Source organism: Pogonomyrmex barbatus, unplaced genomic scaffold (assembly GCF_055798465.1).
Source record: "Pogonomyrmex barbatus isolate J1 unplaced genomic scaffold, ASM5579846v1 scaffold10, whole genome shotgun sequence".
Lineage (NCBI taxonomy): Eukaryota > Metazoa > Arthropoda > Insecta > Hymenoptera > Formicidae > Pogonomyrmex > Pogonomyrmex barbatus.
In genome coordinates, this window is record NW_028297099.1 from 5,660,352 (window position 1) to 5,681,663 (window position 21,312).

Sequence of the window (21,312 nt, forward strand, 5' to 3'; positions counted from 1 at the left end):
CACAAGTGTCAGGTGTAGCATAAAACTGGTTGTCATTAAAAAGGAGTGTACACACGCAGTACTTATAATTCTCTCGTAATGATGCATTACTCTTCCCGGTCTTTAAGCTCGGAAGCAAATAATAATTACCTTGATTCGACACAATATATCAAAGCAACGTATTATCGCGCGAGATCGTCGCTAAGAAGTCAACGGTGACCTTTCACTCAGGGTAAACGCCCGGATTTGTCCGCGCGCCTCGGTGGGATGGAACGTCAGCCGTGGCACGAGGGCGCGAGGGAAGCAGCGTGGACCAGCGCGCATCAGGACGATCGGGCCGGAGGGGGTTTTCATCCCTCAGAGACGTAGCCGAGTACGACCGAGGTCGCGCGGAGAGGATCGAAGCGGCCGCGCGCCCGCGCGATCCGCCGGATTGATGATGGTGTGGGGCGGCCGATTGTCAGTCGCACGCCGGTCGTTGAATGGAGCGGGTGTGGAGACGCGTACAGGGTGCCGGGCGTCGCGGTGCCGCGGCCCGTTGCGGCTGTCCCGTGCAGCCGTGCCAGTTGCACGTGGACCAACGCGCGAAACGCGGCGGCGGCGGCCGTAAGTCCCGTGGCAGTTCCGGCGGCGGGCCCCAAACCATCGTCTGCGGCTGTCAGGTGCAGCCATGCCCGGTGCATCCGGTGTTGATCAGGGTCCGTCGCACACGACCGGCCACCGCTGCTTCTGCCGCCGCCGTCGCTGCCGCGGCCACCATCAGCTGCGACTGTCCACCGGAGTCGCAGCCGTGTCCCCATGTACAGCGAGGGTCGGCGCTACGAAGGATCAGAAGGTAAATAAATGTATAACGTAGCGTCGAACTTATTCTACCCCTACCTATTCTACTCCCCCAAGTAAAGACCAGCTGGCCGTGTTGTCGCTTGAATAGATCGAAGGTTGGGGTAGGTTGATGAGATTGTTATCCTAATTATTATTATCGCGATATATGAAAGATATTATATCGCCTTATTCGGTCGATGGCACTTGTTGACTTAATGACCTTGCGGTGATAGATAATTAAAAAATTATTGCATAGATATTACGATGAGTAAGCATTGCATTAGTCAGCTATAAATTTTCCTAAAATACTGTCGTTGATGGTTCACTTCAGAATTTGGGGTTACTTCGATCGATACGAGTGGAAATAACGAGCAACAGTTACGTCTATATAGGATGCTCCAGTTTTATCAGATCTCATCTTCATCTATGAATTTTTTAATTTGTGCTATTTTAGTTCACGAAATTTTTATTAATGCCTATTTTCGGAATGACCATTTTGCTATTATCGCAATTTGATGGTGATAAGTGATGATCGATTATATAAAGCTCGACTGCGCGCTCTGAAAGATCGCGGTAAAAGGGGTGGAAGCTATGGTGGAGGTCAGGAACCAACGTGCTGTTGGCACTTGCGCTGATCGTAAGCGAGTTTTAGGCGAGCTAGTATAGTTAAGCCATAGAGTTACAAAGCTTCACTGTTGCCCGAAGTTGATGTAACTGTTCATTTCTAGAGTAAACGAGGCGATTATCTTGTCCGGATTAATATGAGAGAACTTTCACGGTGCTGAAACGTGAAATGCAACATTTGAAAGCATTTCCATGTTGGAGCAAATCTTGGTCTGTCTGAAAAACGAGAATACCAATTCGCGTCGTCTTCTATCTTCCTTAGAAGAACTGAAATATTGATTTATGAAGTGCCACGTGCTACGGCGAATTATAGAGAATATTGCACACTTATTTCTATTTCTTATGAATATCGTGAGTCGTTTATAGTTTCATTAAATTACAGAACAAACATTATCATTTATATGCATGGACATAAATTTATTACGGACTAAAATGTATCTCGTAATTATTTCGCATATCATATTTCACACAATGTTGACTTGTATAGAGACACAGGAATTAACGTTCGTGTTGCGTACATAAATTTCTTGATAAAAAAGTCTCATTAAGAAATGCAAGAAACTTGTAAATAATATCACCGAGAGACGAAGAAACTGTCAAAGTTATGAAATCAATTTATAATGAAGTTAATTTAATTCGTAATATAATTATCTGCTCTGAAATTCAATTGTAATGTGGCTGCACGCAAACCATGGTTTCTTGTCTTCAGATTCTGACCTATGTCTTCTTTTGTTTATAAGACTTCAGCGGTATTTCTTTGTTTACAATATCATTGTGATAAATGAAGTTTCCAATAGCCGATAGGCATTCTTACGGCTTAAATTGTGGCGGTTAGATATCTTGGGCGAAATATTAGCGTTATGTGAAAATCGATTTTTTCCAGTAATATCTGGACATTTGCATTATTGTTTAAAGCATAAAGGTTAAATTTAAAAAAAAATCAATATGATTCTTCGTCCATGATTTGTATGATTTAAAATAAAAAAACTATACCTTTTGATTATATAATTTTTAAAAATTTTTTCTTTAAAAAATAGAAAATGAGATTTTTTTTTATTTTAATTACATTCGTCCAATTTGCAATATTGTCGCTCATATTTCCTTTTTTAGTCGCTAACACGTTTCACATTGCAGATGCGAGTGCGCGGATCGTTCCTGTCGGCACACAGTCTGCGGCGCCGGCACCCGTCGCCGAACGACCGCGCAGCCCTCTTCCTCCCCTATCTCCTCCACGCAGTTGCAGCTGCAACAATCACAGCAGCAGCAGCCGTGCGAGTGCGCCGACGAGAGATCAAACTGCGCCCACACAGGCGGCGGCGAGGCGCCGTGCGAGTGCGAGTGTGGCGAGGAGGCGAAGCCGTGTCCGCACACAGTCAAAACGCGCCGTACGCGCCGCACATGCACGGACTGCAGCTGCAGCGGCACGCAGCCCTGCGGCCATAAGCCGCAGCCCGAGGGCCGCATCAAGCGGGTCAAGTGCCGCGTGAGGCGCGCCGGCTGCGCGATGGCTCGTTGCACCGCCGAGCTCGCGATGCTGCATTTGCACTGGGAGCTCGCCACCGAATGTGCGCCCTGCAGGCCGCGCGCGCTCACGCGACGACTCTGCAGGAGGCAACAGAGCGATAATGAGCTCTATCGCAGCAACAGCTTCAAGTTCGAGCGCTTCGAGCGTACCAAGGACGAGTGCGTCACGCCGCTCCGCAAACAGGTGAGTGTCCGCTTTTGGTTCCGCTCGTAATTACGATTGTGCACCGAATGTCACCGTGTTTCTTAAACTGGGTATTACGAGGCGGCACGAGAATAGAACGAAGTATAGAGGTTTTTTTTGAACTGTCTTGCGAATTGCGAATTGCGTAGTACATTATTAATACGTTGGATGTCGCGTGTAATACAGCATATATATATATATATATATATATATATATATATATATGTGTGTGTGTGTGTAAATGAAATGAATTAAATAATTTATCATCACGAGTTTTATTTATTCCTTATAATAACGTTTATATTTTTTTGGAGGGGGGGGGGGGCTTTTGACCAATTATTCAAAATGCTGTTTTGCATTTAATGTAAAAATATATTTTCTAAGATACGTTTTGCGCTAAAAAGATTAAAAATAGTAAAATTTATTTTTATAAGACCATTATACGAAAAGGGGAAGGAAAGAGACAGGTCATAAAAATTGTTCTTTGTTTTATTTAAATTGCTTTTTAAATAGTATATAGCCGTAACAGGAAAGAAAGTAAAGATTCATATGATGATTCATGTAAGCATTATAATTTTAGTTCATTATAATTTTAATTCTTTCTCGTGTATTGCAATAGTATTTCAAAATCCAACAGCTCTTAGAGGATCGAGAAAAAGTCTTATACTCGACTTCATGCGCAGGTGAGTTCTTCAGACTTCCATTATACGATACATCGTGTATAGAATGAAAACTGTTTTTCTTACGGTATTGATGCAATATTATCTTACCTTCTGTTTATCACAGTAATAGCATCACAGTATAACGTTAGTAATATCTACGCTATGGATAAATTGTTGCTATCATCTAAACATTTTACAGTAATATTTCATATGCCATCAAATATTGCGAAATGCAATTGCGTGATTGAATAAAGTTTTTACAATGCTGATACTAATAGCACAAAAAAGATTCAATATATATTAGATAAAAAGTAGTAGAAAGATTTGATTGGCCTCGTACCAAAATTTAACTTTAATCGCATACGCTCTGTACCGCGCACGTGCCTATTTCATATTGGGTGAAATATTCTCAGAGAGAGAAAGAGAGAGAGAGAGAGAGAGAGAGAGAGAGAGAGAGAGAGAGGGGGGGAAGGAGTATATATCCTTGAAAAGAATATTTAATTTGAAAAAAAATTATATCTCGTAATCATGAATGTGACGCTTACCTCTTTGGTACTCTTCGGTTTAAATAGAGCGAGACTTTTGCAATAAATTTTGCTGAGTAGAAACGCAGTGGGATTCCATTGCGATGATATAATAGAAAGATTTATTATAAGATAAGTCTGAAATTTATACTCTCTACATTTTATGTCACGTTGCAGATATTTTATGTCATTTATCGCGTAATCAAGAGTTATTCGAAGTGAAGAAATTCAGTAAACGTAGTATATAAAAAATTTGAACAATATTTGAGAACGCGAGATGCAATGATAAAAGTTTTTAATTTATAATTTACGGTTTTGAAGATTCATTTACTCGATGGTAAGTTAGGACGTGAAAGCTTATGTCTTTCCGAGGTGGCTGCCTCTAAATAGAATTGCTCTCAGTAGTAAAAGCAAACTTAGTTTATCTGATAATTGTGAAATCATCAACTAAAGATGGGAAGTATGGGAATATTATGGATAATTACATCTTTGAAAGTTTGTCAAAACACTGTCTAGATATTTTTGGCAAAATTAAAATTTCTCTTTTAATATTATAAAAGTAGTACGAGTCAACGATTGTCAGACATTAGTATAGCATAGTTTTTATTTGTTTTAATATGAGTAATTTATGGATATCTTTAATATATTTAATACATATATATATAATTTATACATTTTGTATGTATGTACATGAAAATTATTAATATTATGTAAATTTATTTTGTCCTAATTAAGATACAGTATTGAATGCAAACTTTCTTACTGTTTAATATAATACATTAGCATACATTAATTTATTAATCATTTTATTAATTACTTAATCGTAAATTAATTTTATGTATGTCTAAATTATTCTTGGCGCAAAATGTTCTTCAATACTTAATGTTTAAACAAGGTTAATGTGGGTATTCACTGCAACATCTAACGATCATGTATAATCGTTACATGAAATGAACCAGAGACCCTATGGACAACCTTGCCATGAAAATTATGCTTCAGTGGTTAATGTAATGTGTATGGCAAAATGTATATGAGGGAACCAAGAGAGAAACTATAGTAAAATTGTCAATATTTCTATTTCAAGCAAGCACGAATAACGAGTAGCAAAGTGCATTTATTTTGTTAATTTATTTACATCAAAATGTATTTGTATCCAAAATTTATATCAAAATATTTAATCTTAAAATGTAATAAATTACTGGGATATATAAATTATATGACATTTTATAAAACTTTCAATAATTTATAATAATTATCGAGGATATATTTAAATTAAATTTAGTAGAATTATTATTTCGAAGCTGATTTTATTCTTAAATTATTTTTAGAAATTATAGAATTATATCGATTCTGTTAATAATAAAACATTAACTTATTTGTGAGCTAAAATCTACGATTTCGTAGTTATTCCGATAAAATTCCAATAAAATTGAGTTGTCGCGACGACTTATTCTGATAACTTTGTGGATTCAAAAGAAGAAATGAAAGCGAGGTTGTAAGATGAATAAGATGAGAAAAAGAGAGAGAAGATGGACGAAAGAGAAGTAGCGTGATGATGTCGAATTGATTGCGAATCAAAAAGACTTCGTTCCATTGAAGCTTTCTGGTGGCTTCGTCGAGAAAAGTTTTTTGAAAAGAGTTTTTCTATATACCGCATGACATTTTTGTTCGTTTCACAGAGTTAATAGAAAATTTAACTGAGATCACAGTTTTAAAAATGAATGTCGACTTATCTAAAATATAAAATATAAAATATTTTTGCGGTGCAAAATTATTTGATTTCATAATTTGATTCCGTAATAAATCCTTTAGTAATTAATAACGATGTATCAGATGTTCTCTGGAATTTTTTATGTAATTGCTAAAGTTTTTTTTATATATATATGTATATATCTAACAAATTTTAGCTTACTCAATAATTGTAGAGAGCTATCAATCGAAGACTGCTATATATACAGATAAGTATTTGTGTATGTACATGTTTTAAATTTATATATTTTTGAATACTTTATGCCTATATATTTCTGAAGCAATAATGTTAAATGTTTTCTTACTGACATTTAAGTATTGTGTGTCACAGGGTTATGTGCTGTGTAAAGACACGATGGTAAATACTACTTTATGCACAGTTATGTGAGAGAGAGAGAGAGAGAGAGAGAGAGAGAGAGAGAGAGAGAGAGAGAGAGAGAGAGAGAGAGAGAGAGAAAGAGAGAGAGAATAATGCTTTTGTGGCTACTCGTACTTCATAATGCCGTAATACTGTGGAAATTAACCCTTTAGAACTAGGGGGTATATAAGCAAACTGTACAAGTTTAGTTTATGTATCTGCACGTATAGTTCGACCTCGGGAATATGGTCTTCGCAATATGTGTATGTGTATATGCAATATATTGCATATCTTATTTTGGCTAACTGACAGTAAATATAGTGTATTTAGCTGGCGGTTCTGAACCGTAAAGTTATTCAGGAATATTTATGCGTGATACGGTGAGGCAGCTTATAACATCTGTTACGTAACTAGGGTGGAAAGTAACTGTCTCTGTACGACAAATTAATTTCTGAGTTCAATGACAAATGGTAATTTCGTTGTTTAAAATTATGCCAACGAAATTATCAGATTTTTCTCTCAATTAATGAAACCGATTCTGTCAAATTTTCAAAAATATTTTTTGGAAATAAAACAAAAAAATGTTCTTTGAACGAGTGGCACGTACTTAATAATAACACTGCATTCTGCTGGAAATGAGCAACTACCGGGCTCTTTTATGTGCTTTTGTATGAGTAAATTGTCGAAGAGGGATAAGACAAAATGGGAGAGCAATGTAATAGGCCATCACGTGCCTCTCCGAAGAATGGCGAAAGCAGAAATGAAATTTCATTAGCAATGTAAATACGGGTGGTAGAATAGAATTCTGTATGAACGATCCGCGCTCCCGTTTTCTTGTCGGCTTGAAGCAGTCGCCTCATTGCAGTTGCAGTTCGTCTTGTTCTTATTCGAAAAGTTTCTAACGTTTGCTATTAGTTACCTTCTAGAGAAGAAAAAACAAATGTAATAAGTTCGTCTATATTTTTATATTATTTACTCTCTTCCGAAATCGTAGCTTGCCGAAAGTTCCTTTTGCTTGATTATTTTCTCTTTAAGTCCTTAAGTCCTGACATATGTGCCTGTTTTCTCAAAGAAATGCCGCGTATTATTTTTTACGTTTATATCACAGCCAGCTATATATCATAAAGGAAATGATAAGAATCCATTTACGATGCCATTAATCTGTCAATTAATGAATACCTTTTATCTACGATCATGTTTTATCGAATAGAGACGCTATGATCACGACTGTCAATTATGATTAAAATGTGCGCATCGATCGTTTCCGCTTTGCCAAGTGTCACCGGAAATAAGAGCAACACGTGAGCACCGCACGGTCACGATGTATTGATTTCGCGACAGAGCCGAGTTTTATCCAATCTCTTGTGCTACCCAATAGCTATATTGAAATCCCTCTGGATTCGTAATAAGTGATAGACGGCACTTGTCACGCGATAATTCCTCGCTACGATCTTTTCGGATACGTTACATTTATCAGTGATCGCTTTTGAGCGAAGTAGCAATATTTATTGCGTTAAAAAATGTGTACAAATTTTTAAGGGTACCTACTATGTACAACCCTATGTCACATCGTTACCACATGTTTTTTACATTAGAAAATAATTTTTGCTTGATTTTGAAAATAATTTTGTCTCGATTTTAAGAATTGATAATTAGAAAATTATACAAAACGAAGGACAGAGTATGAATCATAGTTGGAAGCGATTGAAATTTTTTTAGACCGCGTTAGCTGCGATCCAATCCAGGAAAGAGACGACTCGTGTGTAGACAGTGGGATAGGAAGTGCTGGCGCAACCATTCGCCCAGGATACTAATCCAACGAGTTTTCCACCGACGGTCAATGGGCCACCAGAATCACCCTGGAAGAAAGAAAATGTCATTGTAAAAATCTGGCGTTCGGATATTTCTAAATCTTTATGCGTTTTTTCACCACATTACATTGAATAATTTTTAAGAGATTAGCTTATAAATTATTTTAGTAATATATATATATATATATATATATATATATATATATATATATTTATTTATTTAGAAGGAATAGAGTAGGAGTTGAAATATTAAAAAAAACTTACATGGCAAGATCCTTTCATGATTGACGGATCGTATGCGCAAACTTGTGTGGGATGTACATTGTATCCCATTTCTTCATACACATATCTGCAGTAGTTTTGATCAGCAATGATGATGTTGACTCGTTGCAGCTTGGTAGTCGTCGGTCCACCTTGCTACAATTTTGTAATAATATTTATAACATCTGTTTTCTCGAAGCGCTATTAATCTCCTCTTATTATTTTTTATATTAAATGTTATAAATGATCAACATCAAATATCATTATATCAGTAATAATTAATAATCGTTCCGCGTTAATGTTTCCCCGTGGAATTTACATATTGAACAATATGTTGAAAAATAAAAAATAAGATAGAAAAAGTCTCACCCAGAGTCTACCCCATCCCGACACAACAGCTATATCGTTGGGTTTGACGACGTGACCCTTGGGCGGCAGAGGAACATATCCAACAGTGTTAGATCTCATGAAGGGAGTTTTTACCTAGAGAACAGTTTTTGCTTGAATATTGTTAATTAAAAAAAAAAACGAATTATAAAAATACTAAGCCTAATTTTTTGGTGTAAAATGGATAATTTGCTAAAGTTGTTTTACCTTCAGTAAAGCAATATCGTTCATCCAGGAATTGGCTGGGGTGTATCCTTTGTGTGCCTTGATTTCCTCAACATAGTGCAATGATTTTGGGTTACTTAGATTGATAGTGTCAGCAACAACTTGTATACCACTAGCCGATTTGCTACAATTTATAAAATTTAATTGTTTTAATTTTTATCCTAATGTCTAATATAACGAGTTTATTTTGTGTATACATGGCAAAATAATGTTTACGAAAAAGTTTACAGTAGCAAGAGATATAGGTATATATAGTAGATATAAAGAGATATAAAGAGATATAAAGAGATAGATATAATATAATATACATACGAAATTACTTTAATAAGAAAAATAATAATGAAAAATTACCCTTCAATGCAGTGAGCTGCTGTGATGACGTATTTATCGTTTAGAATTGAACCACCACAGAAATGGAAATTGGTACCTCTGTTTTGAAGGGAAACCTATAAAAGTTATTTATTAATTTCTCTAATACTTGTGTTTTCTGACCTCTGCTATATTTTTATATACGCTTTTAATAAAAAATATTTATAGACTATTTTTATTTCTGTAATGAATATATATTTTGATACATACTTGATATGGAATCTCGCCTTCTTTAGCATCTTCTCCGTTTACGATTCTGGGGTCGAAGAACGGTTTAAGAACCCCAGCTGCAATAATAAAACATTGTTAATACATATAAAATAAAGACGAAAGGAATAATTTATAATTTTTCCAAAAATTTGATAATCCTATAACAGCATAGTTTATATGTTTTTTTAAACGAGATAAAAAATCAAAATAAATTAAATTAATTTAAATTAAATTTAAATTAAGTTAACTAATAGTTCCTTAAATCTTTTATAAATTACTACTTTTATAAATTACTAGCTTTTTAAATGTTTTAGAGATTTTTCGAGTCGTTACAATCTTTTAGTGAAGTATTATCGAAAATTACAAGACAGTTTTGTGATGACTAAACTTTTATTTGTCTTTAATGAGTGACAGATAAAAAGATCATTTATTTGACTAACGCAATAAAGTTTTTCTTCCAAAATAAGTTCCTAAGAGAGCTGTATCAACTTGTATTCTCTGAAACGAATGATTATCGGTCAGCTTGAAAGAATCATCACTCACCTTGGGAGAACGCCAACAGGCTAAGGAGACACAGAATTGTTAACTTCATCGTTCAATCACTGACCGTAGTCTGATTTGAAATCCTGTTGACACGAATTTATATACATCTGTTTCTAACATATTACATTCCCCCGCTTTTGTATAAGAAGTCCAATGATCGTTAAGTTTTTTTCTTGAAAATCCTAGATTAGATAGATTCGATTATAAAATACTATATCAAGCACTCGGAACATACTGATATATAGACAATAATCATTTCGATAAGTACGTGATGTTCAATCACTTTGAAATTTTTATCTCTTAAATTGTTCTAATTTAATTTATTCCCTTGTCATCATGTATATTTATTAATTTAATTTTACTTTTTACGTAAGTTAATAATTTTTAAATAATTATATTTATTCAGTCATTATGCTTGTAATAACTACATTTTTGTAGCTTTTTATAATAAAGAATTTTTTGATTTAAAAGAATTAAAGAATTTGAAGAATTTTTGATTTTTTTTTGAAATCGAATTTATTTGAAATATTATTGTTTTGATTAGAAGCTTTAGCGTTTAGAATAAATCTAATTTCTAATAATTTTTTAGAATGCTTTTATAATTATATTATCACTTTTATCGCTTGATTAAAACAATGGTCGTGACATGGATTTGGGTTTTCCCATATTTCTTTATCTTCTTCGAGGAATCTTTCACACGACTCTTTGAGATTAAATCGTTATTAAAAAGAATATCAATTCTTTGATTGATACGATAGCATAATTTCATTTTTGCATTTCTTACAGCTTATCGTTTGAATTGGCTACTTTAATTATAGTCGTGGCAGACATTATATTGAATTTTCGCGGAAGTAATCTACTGATTACAGTTATCGCATGTCAACTTGTTCACAAACAGCTTACATACGTTTATTATAATTTTATTATTTTTTTAATTTTTTTAAATACTTTTTTTATCAAAGATTTTTCTCTCTCGTTGCAGACACACATATAATATTACATTGAATTACACGTAAAGTGGATCTTATTAGGATTTTCACAATCAATATAACGGTGTTAAGAAAAAAGAGAACTATTTTGGAAAGTTAACATTGCGAATAATCTTGATAATGATAGACTGCGTTAAAAATTTTAATTGCTTTATTTAAAGCTTTATTTAAAGTTTTCGCGGTACTAATTTTAACAGGAAATCTCATAAGGGCTGAAGTTTCGGTCATTTTTGTAGTTCACGAATTTTCAGAAAATTCTGACGGATTGTCGAACGGATAAGCGGAAGGCGATCGATTGTAAGTCCAGGATAGCTGCAGACTCTGTCAGAGTTTCGGGATTCATCTGCGAGCGACAACCTCGAGCTCCGATCGTGTAATCGATTGAATGGATGATCAAAGGTTCGTCGATCGTGAGATCACTGATATTTTACGTACACGAACTCTCAATCGTGCTCTCGCCTAGCCTTTGCTGAACTTCACGGTAGCATGTAGGGACTGCAGAGAAATTTACAACTTTACACGGAATTAGTTAACCTTCCAAAGCGAATCCATAGCAATGAACTGCTCGTGGAATTTGTAATCGTAGGTTGCATCAAATGGGAGAAAACCGCGATACACAAAGATTAGATTAGATTAGATTAGAAGATTTGACAGTAAAATTTTATTGTTGTTTACAGTTTAATCGGAGTGATGTAATATTTTTTGTTATTGCGTTACTTTGTTTATTTTGTGAAATCTGCATGCGGCAACAATGAGAATATTTATCAGATATTTAGAAATATATTTATGATTGCGTGTTATGCAGATTTGAGCGCGATTGTTTATCAACTGTGATAACGGTAGCCGTATCGCTCGCTAAAAATATTAAATGCGATAAAAAATATCTCGATTAATTTTTGTTACGCAATGCTTAAAATAAATCGAATCGAAACTATTACTTAATCACACATTAGATAGTTAACATCACTTAATTAGGTCATGTTATCAGATAGATAATCTACTCGACTGTATTCAGTATTTTATGAAAATTATTTGCTAATAGACGTGATAAGTGGCGTTAAGTGTTCCCCATCTTAATGATAGACAAGCGAATAAAATGGGATAAGTAGGACGAAAGACATTGTATCATTGTCTACCTCGCGCAGTATTTTTTGCGTACAAATTCCCATTTCGCCAATTCGCTCGGTGAGCGTACATTACGAGCGCATATTGTTTGCACGGGGGAATCTATTTCCTTACGTCGGTGAAGCTTGCTGTCTGCATGTTTTATTCAAGAGTCTCTTTTGGAATATCGGTTGTTGCAAAACTGCAAATGGAATAAAAGGTTCAAAGATTGTCCGGGAACAACGGGCGCTTCTTCGCACGAGCGTTCGTGAGATTTCGAGAACACGTTTTTCCTTCCACGCGTAAAATTGCCGAGATTTTCAAACAAAGCGAGCCCTTTTAAAGAGAGGAAAGATTTATGAGAAGTGATATAAAAGTATGCCGTTTTCTGAAATCATTATTTACGCAGAGAGAAGCGTGTATTATTTGTATTATGTGCATGATGATTTTCATTATGACATGATATCGTTTTATAGCATTATGTATGTAACATAATTACAATTTCTCGTAGATAACTTCTGTTGAGTCTTTTATATTCTTGTTAATTCTATTAACTAATGTTTCCGAATAGAAAGAATAGATTTTTACATAGAGAGATATGTAATTGATAGATTGAATTCTGCACATTTTAAAAGTCAACTATTTACTCTTATAATTTTTATTTATTTTACATAGATTTAATTTTTACTTGTTTATTTTTCTGTATTAAAGAGTTATTTTAATACAGTTCTCTCGATGAATTCACGCGTGACTTAAATGAGGTCACGCGTTGGTGATTACGTTGGCAGTACGGCGCAGTAAACATCCTTATCAAAACGTTAGGATGTCGTCTTAACGTCAATGAGTCACGGCGTTATTTCGCGATTTTCTTAACAATTGCACGATTTATTGGAGTACATTGAACTTTGACAATGCCCTCGCCGAAGCGACCGTCAGGAACGGTTGAACGAGCGCGTGCGGTACTCGCCTCTCCTCTCTTGCTCGGAAAAATAGTCGCAGCGGCTACGTATTACGACACTATGCGCATGACCCGCCGCGATAAAAGAGCATCGATTGCCAGTTTGTGTAAAGTCTCGGGACCGTCTCTGTGCAGATATCGACAATGCTGCTAATTGACGCCCAGCCTCGTAATGTCATACGACTTTGTATACAGAATGTGCTTATTCCCGCTCTCTTCCCCCGTCGATTTCGCGTCATTCCCATCGGACGCGAAATCGATTTTATCTTTCAAAGAAGATAGAAGGGAAAACTTTTATCTTTCGGAGAAGATATGACGCGCTTGTCATATATATTCATCCCAGCGATTTTACGTGTTGTTAAATTTAAAACGATGGTTTACGCGAGCGAGCAAATTGATTCTATCCATTTTCCAGGATGAAAATGTAAAGCGATCATGTAAAATTAAAATAACAATATATTCGCATAAACAATTTATGTCGAAACAGCAAAATTTATTTCGAGTGTTTTACATGTTTAAATGTATTCACATTCGATTTAAAATGTTGCATATTGTAATTCTATATCCCGTCCCAATACTTGGACGGAACTTTCAAATTTATTGACCAATATACCGCACCGTTCAAAAAACACATGGAGAATTATTGGAAATTATTGGAGATTTGTTGGAAATTGCCATCGGCGAAAATGTTGGGTTATGCACGAGTTACATCGCCTCGTTCAGAAATGATAATTGAGTCTATTGATTTTACGAATATAGATGTTTGAAATATTTACTAACGCATGCCACTAAATCTATGCTATGTACATTTATCCAACTAATAAAACGTTAATCTCAACGCAGTGGCGCGTGCAAATAGAAGATCGTTTCGGATCAACAAGTATTTCCTCGTGCGTAAACTTCACCGGCAAATTTCGCGCGTTTCTGCCCAACAGATTATAAGCCGTTTATGTTAACGGTGAACGCTTATCGGAAATTTTATCGGGGGCGCAATATTGAACTTCTCTTATTGAGCTCGCTCGCGTTATTATTGCGGAACAAACGACGTTTCTTGTAACATCGCGAAAATATTACGAAACGTTAATCGTGCTACTGCTGTAACGTCGCGTAACGCCTCTGTAATTAGTCAAGTGCAAATTACGGCTGCCGCGTTCATGCTAAGTTAGCGGCGCTACAGGGGTAAGTTAATTATCGTCAAGGCGACGGAGCGGATTATATGAATAATCATGATCGTGTGTGCAGCAACTAATCACAGACAGAACACGACTATGAAGTATGTGACGTTATCTAATGGCGTTACTTAACGTGTTATTCGCTCCGTAGCTTCAATTTTCTTCACGGTCTGATTTAATTCCACGAGGTAAATGCAAAAACGTAAGGTAATCCTGACGATTTGTCGCTCTAACCGATTGTTTGGGTTAAATGCATTCGTTTATAAAAAATAACGAGAGCGGGTATGCCAATTATGGTAAACGTGTGTTACGAGTTTTATCTAATTATAATTTACAGATGTTTATGTTTAAATTTTGAGTATTTACAATTTAAAGGCAAATCAAACTTATTATTTACAATTTAAAGGCAAATCAAACTTTTGTTTGCCTAACATTTCGTTTATCTACTTTTATCTACTTTTATCCACTATTTCTTGCACTAAATTTTTTGCACTAAACTTTCTGTTCATTCTGATACAAATTATGTATTAGTCTATTTAAAAATTTTTCTTTAATTATTTGTAAGTATTAGAGACTCTAATAAAGTAGCACGAGGAAATGTTTACAATATTTGAATTAATGAAATATTTAGTATATGCGATTACTAAAAACTATAAAATTTGCAAAATTTATAACATTAATTAACTAATTATATTAACTAATTACAATTAACTAATTACACTAAAACATTAATTAATTAATATTAATTAACAAGTGCTTGTATCGCAAACATGATATGGAACTGATCTCCGTACATGTCTAAATTGTTATATTGTATTAACAATCAATTTAGGCGTTAAGATATAGCGTATACTAGTGACAGCAATACATTTTGTTCATGCAAGATAAGAAAACTATGGTTGGCGACACATTCAACGCGACGGAAAGGAAAAACGAAATGAACGAAATCTAATACATTCGGTGTGCTGGTGTAAATTGGCAATAGTCAGTCTATACGAATAATGAATATCAATTCAATTTATACTACGGCATTCTCTTTGATCCAATTGACGTACGAAGGTACGCGAGTGAACACAGTTGGATAGTCAGTATCGGCACAAGATTTTGCCCATGATACGAGTCCGACGAGCTTTCCATTAACGATCAAGGGGCCACCCGAATCACCCTGCAAAAGAAGATTAAAGATTTTTTTATTAAAAAAAAAAAAAGAAATTGCGATTTGTGCATACATAAAACACTTAAAGCTTGCGTAACAAACTTGAAAAGTGATATGGCTTTCACAACTGTTGCTCTTTTTTAAATTTTTTTATTTATTATACATTTTGCGAAAGATATTAATTATTTTTTATAACTTTTTCTCTTTTTTCGTCTTCTCTAAATTATTATTTAGAGCAGTTTCTGTTTCACAATTATGCGTATTAATAATTAAATTCAATGCGAAAGACGATAACTAAAAGATTGTGATATATTTATTGTACTTACATTGCAAGATCCTCGGTGGACTGCCGGATCGAAGGCACAAATATGAGTATTATAGATATTATATATAATCTCTCTATACTTATACCTGCAATAATCTTGTTTGGCTATGTAAATGGTAGCCTTTTGCAATATTTTGGATGCGGGTCCCTCTACCTGTAATTTGTATGAATATAAAAATAGAATAAAATATTAAAATTAGTTATCGCTGCTTTAGTTCGCAAATGTATGTACAAATCGTAGCAATAGCAAATCATATATTATGCAGAGTTTATGCTGCACTTACTGATAATCTTCCAAATCCGGATACTCTAGCCACAACTTCTTCCTGAACAACTTCATCTTGTTCAGGTAGAGTGACGAATCCAATGAGATTCGATGGTTTAAAGGGAACGAATACCTAAAAAGGAAAAACTCAATTGGTGATACGATTTGAGATATGAAGAAAATAATCGATTTAGTTGATGAATTAACTTACGTTGAGCAATGCAATGTCATTAACATACGAATTACCAGGATCGTATTCTTTATGACGGATAATTTTTTTAATCGCTTGTGTTAGATATGGACGATTCAAATTTATAGTACCTGCGATGATTTTCATATCCGCAGGAGTCTTGCTGCGAAGATAATAAAATTAACATTGTAAATTTGTCAGCATGCGCTTTAAAGTCGTTTTGATATTTCACGAGACATTTTAGTCGACTACGAAGGCTAATTACCCTTCGACACAGTGAGCAGCGGTAATAGCGAAATTTTCATTAAGAATAGATCCGCCACAAAAATGAACGTTGTTGCGTGATTGTAGAGAGATCTGAAAAATAGTTATCGGATATAAAGATAATAATAGATTCTTTTTTTTATAGCACACGTTAAAATTGTATAAAGCTTGTATAAAGCTGAAATATTTGTATAATTATTTGAGAGACAAACTAGATTTCTAATGAGAAGAAAATAATTTTATTTGAATTAATAGATAATATAATTTTACGTGTCATAACTTACCTGATATGGTATTTCACCCGGATTTACATCCTCGCCATTTATGATACGTGGATCAAGCTTTTGCAATACGGCAGCTGTTTTTTTTTTAACATAATATTGAATTTATATCAATTTGGTGCATTTATATGGATATTTTAACGCAATTAAATATATTAAATGTAATAATCAATATAGTATTTGATTGAATTCAAATGAAAATTGCACTTTTTAATTATTTATTTTATTCAAAAGTTTTTTACGTTCCCAATTTTTTTCTGAAAAATATTTTTTCTCATTACAGTTGTCACATCAATTTATGGCAACATCACTTTGTTTTTTATTGTTTAATTTACGTTTTTCACTAGCACTTGTTTAATCGATTAAAACTTGCTTTTATAAGAATTTGAACAATGAATTTTTTGACATTAGGTTCGCTGTAATCAAATAGTTTATTTCACCACCATGGTTATAATGCACGTTTTACTATAATTACATAGATAATTTTTATTATATTACATATATATTTCCATTAATTTTACTCACACTGACAGATAGATGTCACGCCAAAAAAAATTAAAACTGAGGGCAACATCTTAAGCACTAACAATCATGTTTGACGTCGAACATGAACGATGATAATTTATATACTTAACTGATGATAAATGGGGGTTAACATATTAACGAGTAGCTGAGTAACAAGCTTTAAAGTATCAGATTAGATAAATAAATTTAATTACTGGTTTCTGATTTTTTTTTGTTGACTGTTAATGTTTATCAAAGTATTCACGATTTTGTGTAAACGGATATGCATTGTTAAAGGAAATTTTTGTGAAAATACTTTTAGAAAAGTAGTAATTATGTACATTTAACTTTAATCTCGGAATTAATTAAAGAAAATGAAGATTTTTTTATGTAATTGTATAGTCGAAATAAATATTCTTTTAATTAAATATTCTTTTAATTAAAAAGTTTCAATTAAAAATGAAACTTTTTATACATCTAAATTTATATGTTAAGCATAAGTTATTTTGAAGACATATTTATGAAAAATTATATATGTGCTTTTTTGCAATTTTATGATTAAATTCGCCGTTAGAATTATTTTTTAAATGTTTATAAAAATATTTCTATATATAACATACATTGTAAATCTCAATTATTTCTTACTCTATTGCATAGACTTTGAACAGCTTATCATTTTGATTGATCGATTGATTATTGTGAAAATCTTTAAGTTAAATATAAATTTTATTGTTAAATTATCACGATTGTGTCATAAAGATATGATTACCACATTTCTACTACAGTTGTTTTATGTACTTTGTGAAAATATGGAACGGCTGATAATTTTGATAGCATTGACAAGATCGAAGATATAGAAACAAAGATTTTTATGTTTTCTTATAACTGATTTCACTTTCGTAGAGTAGTCAATGTCAAAACGATAAGAAAACATGTATTTATTAGAATTACTCGGTCGTAAACTTGACAATGTCGGGATTACTCAGTGATTAACTTTATTCTCACGTAAATTAATTTCGTACTTGGAGCTAAAACATTTCTATTTCTTTAATGTTAACTATTATCAAAATTGTTAATATTATTATTAGGATTATTTACTCGCCTTTTTGTAACAGCAAATAATTGTAATTTTTTGTAAATCCAATGAGCGCGAGACATTAAAAATGCTGATATAGCATTGAGTCAAGTGCGAAATAGTACCTCTAAAATCCCGTCTTCTCTGTTGCCACATCCATCATTTTAAGAGTGAATTGTGCGTTATTTTTATCCAATTAGGATAAAGTAGCCGTCAATCAATGTGGTGTATCCCCAGGGGCGTCATAACCCATTACGAAGGCACCTGGTTGAGTGACCTTTCGATCGATAGCAGGACAGATGCGAAATTGCATCCAAGGCGACGTTGGCTTGGCTGCAGATACTTCGAAAGTCTTATACATGCTTGATAATGCTGCAGAGACATCATTTTATTTTTTATTTTTTTATAATGCAAGTTAAGTTAAGCCATTTTAAAGCGACCGATGTTCTAAATGATGTCACGTTAATTTGAGTTTTTTAAGTCCCAGCCTGCCAATGCTTTAAACGTACCACAGAGTAGGAGTATAAAAGTTATTACGATAGTCTGTAAAAATAAAAAATATTAATACAATAATTTTTTTATTAACGCGTTAACATTTATACAATATTCGATATTTGATATCCCATTTTTGAAATTTTTCGTGAAAAAGAAAATAGTATTTATCGGAAAACTCGTTTCGCAGATCGTACATTTCGCATGCGACACATGATATAAATGAAAATATCTCCGAAAATTTTTCTCTATGCAGCGTGCGCATATGTAGCGGAGATTTCATTGTGCTGCCGCAACATAGCTTCATCAAAACTGATGGAATGAAGCTATTCGCAATGCGCGTTCGTTGATATTTGAGGAAATATTTGAGTAAATTTATATTTCTCATTTCGCGATATTTAAAAAAAAGAAAAAGGAAAGAAGAACCTGATGCTTTGCATATATTTGATATGCGAGCGAATACGTAAGTAGAATTCAAAGTGTGGCAATCACAGTCCGAAAGATTATCGGAGGAATGGAACGTTGAAGTAAGTTTTATGAGGAGCCGAATACTCGAGCCTCAAGGAGACGGAAGTTTCCCCAAGTTCTTGGTGTTTGTGCACTTCATTCCACCGAAGAACAGCTCCGCAACGTCGCTGCTGGATTCGGTTGTTCCGGAAGCGCCATCCTTCTTTATCACGAAATCTTGACAGACAGCCGCGGGATGTCTGGTCCTAAGGTAGGAGTCGATCGATTCTCGCTACCTAATGGAATACAGTTTGGCTTATAACGATTGACATCAAACAGCCCCCGAAATAGTTACATATGTAAAGGATCACATTTGAAGTGATATATCGAAATTCATTAATACCGAAAGTAGATAGAATTATCGCTGTTAAATGTCATTCCGAACGTCACAGTCACAAAGGTGACTGGATAGTCGAAGATGGATGGTCGAAATATGATGATATTCTCGACAATCCTGCAATTTTTGAATTTGACCTGGACTGTTATCGCGCTACCTTGGAGAGCAGTAGGGGGTAAGCGGTCGATCGATCCTGGCGACCAAGAAGCGATATTGAGAACCGCTGTTCCAGAACTCACCTGCGTCCGACGACCTCGCATCCGGAGCTTCTCATCGATCATACAAGTAGTGAAATAGTCCGACTCGCGTGTACGATCCTGTTCTCGGTTTGTCGATGTACACAATCATCCAACTATTCAGAATCCTCATCCAAATTCACCGATGAAGATGAACACTGCAAGAATGGATATATGGATATCCGATGAGCGATGCCTATATATGTGTTATTGCTTTATTGAGAGGAGAGAATTTCCACGTGAATTCTGATTACAAAACATGATCGCGTGTAAACGCGAGATATACATATATATATATATAGTTCTGATATATTTTCTGTTAAATAATATCATGCAGATTTTAATTATTTGATAAACTCTTCAGCAAAAAATTTTATTATTAAAAAAAAAATGTGTTGAAATATTTAAACTATATTTATAAACTATATTTCCCTTAAAGACAACATGATAAGAAGCGAAGTTGCGGCTGGTAAAATAATTATTGTCAGTTGGCACATGTACGTTACATCTTTGCAACGCAGGAAAATTAAAGTTTACTTAAATCCAGGAAAACGAACTCGAGAAAGATTCTTACAGGTGTAATTCTTAACAGTTATATGTAGTACCCGAGGGAGTAATGTAGCGTAAGCGGAAGTGCTAGTTGTAGCGCAAAGTTTACTAAAGAAAATACGGGAAATGACACAATTACTTTTAGAGCTTACAATAATCGCGTGTCTTTCACGACAATTGTTTGAAATGGCAGAATTATCATTTGTGCGATACATTCTTGTTCTTATTTTCCATTTCGTAATTTTATCGTATCGGAAGCCGTGTTCTGCTTTCTGTTCTCTGTATATAAGAATGCAAACTGGTGGAGTCAAATAACGCAGATGCCAGGCGTTTTCGATATCGCCTTCACGACGTCGTAAAAGCAAAGAACATCAATGCGATCCGTCTCTCTGTGCAAACTACTTTCCTACTCAGTTTCAATCCGATACCACGCGACATCGGATTTTTCGTATCGCCGTCCCGATACATTAATCAAACGTTTTCTTTCTTGGCACAATTGATGAATTTGTTGACGAGCGAAAAACAGTCCGAAAACAAACGTCTTTCTCTGGTACATGTCAATGATTATTATTTCATAAAATGAGAGAAGACATATGTTACGCGAGGCATATATTTCAATGAAACGTACGAGAACGTTCACGTTCAACTTGTTCATCTATGCGCACATGTGTGGGAC

General features: G+C 34.4%; 3 protein-coding genes across 3 annotated transcripts in view; 1 reads left to right on the forward strand and 2 right to left on the reverse strand.

Moving 5' to 3' along the window:
• Positions 1–348: 348 nt before the first annotated feature.
• hwt (SH2 domain-containing adapter heavyweight) overlaps positions 349–21,312 on the forward strand; it is a 119,117-nt gene continuing 98,153 nt past the window's right edge. Inside the window, exons 1-2 of the mRNA XM_011647416.3 lie at positions 349–814; positions 2,560–3,133. Of these exons, the coding sequence (XP_011645718.3) occupies positions 462–814; positions 2,560–3,133 (927 nt within the window). The 5' untranslated portion in view covers positions 349–461. The remainder of the gene's footprint in view (positions 815–2,559; positions 3,134–21,312) is intronic.
• LOC148937891 (chymotrypsin-2-like) lies at positions 7,911–10,390 on the reverse strand. Its single transcript, XM_089070538.1, has 7 exons — positions 10,233–10,390; positions 9,690–9,766; positions 9,462–9,556; positions 9,093–9,234; positions 8,868–8,981; positions 8,502–8,654; positions 7,911–8,285 (listed from the first exon to the last, which is right to left on the reverse strand). The coding sequence occupies exons 1-7, from the start codon at positions 10,279–10,281 to the stop codon at positions 8,142–8,144; spliced, it is 774 nt and encodes a 257-aa protein (XP_088926664.1). The 5' UTR covers positions 10,282–10,390; the 3' UTR covers positions 7,911–8,141.
• LOC105432556 (chymotrypsin-2-like) lies at positions 13,756–19,968 on the reverse strand. Its single transcript, XM_011647410.3, has 7 exons — positions 17,462–19,968; positions 16,940–17,013; positions 16,657–16,748; positions 16,413–16,554; positions 16,221–16,334; positions 15,938–16,090; positions 13,756–15,620 (listed from the first exon to the last, which is right to left on the reverse strand). The coding sequence occupies exons 1-7, from the start codon at positions 17,508–17,510 to the stop codon at positions 15,474–15,476; spliced, it is 771 nt and encodes a 256-aa protein (XP_011645712.2). The 5' UTR covers positions 17,511–19,968; the 3' UTR covers positions 13,756–15,473.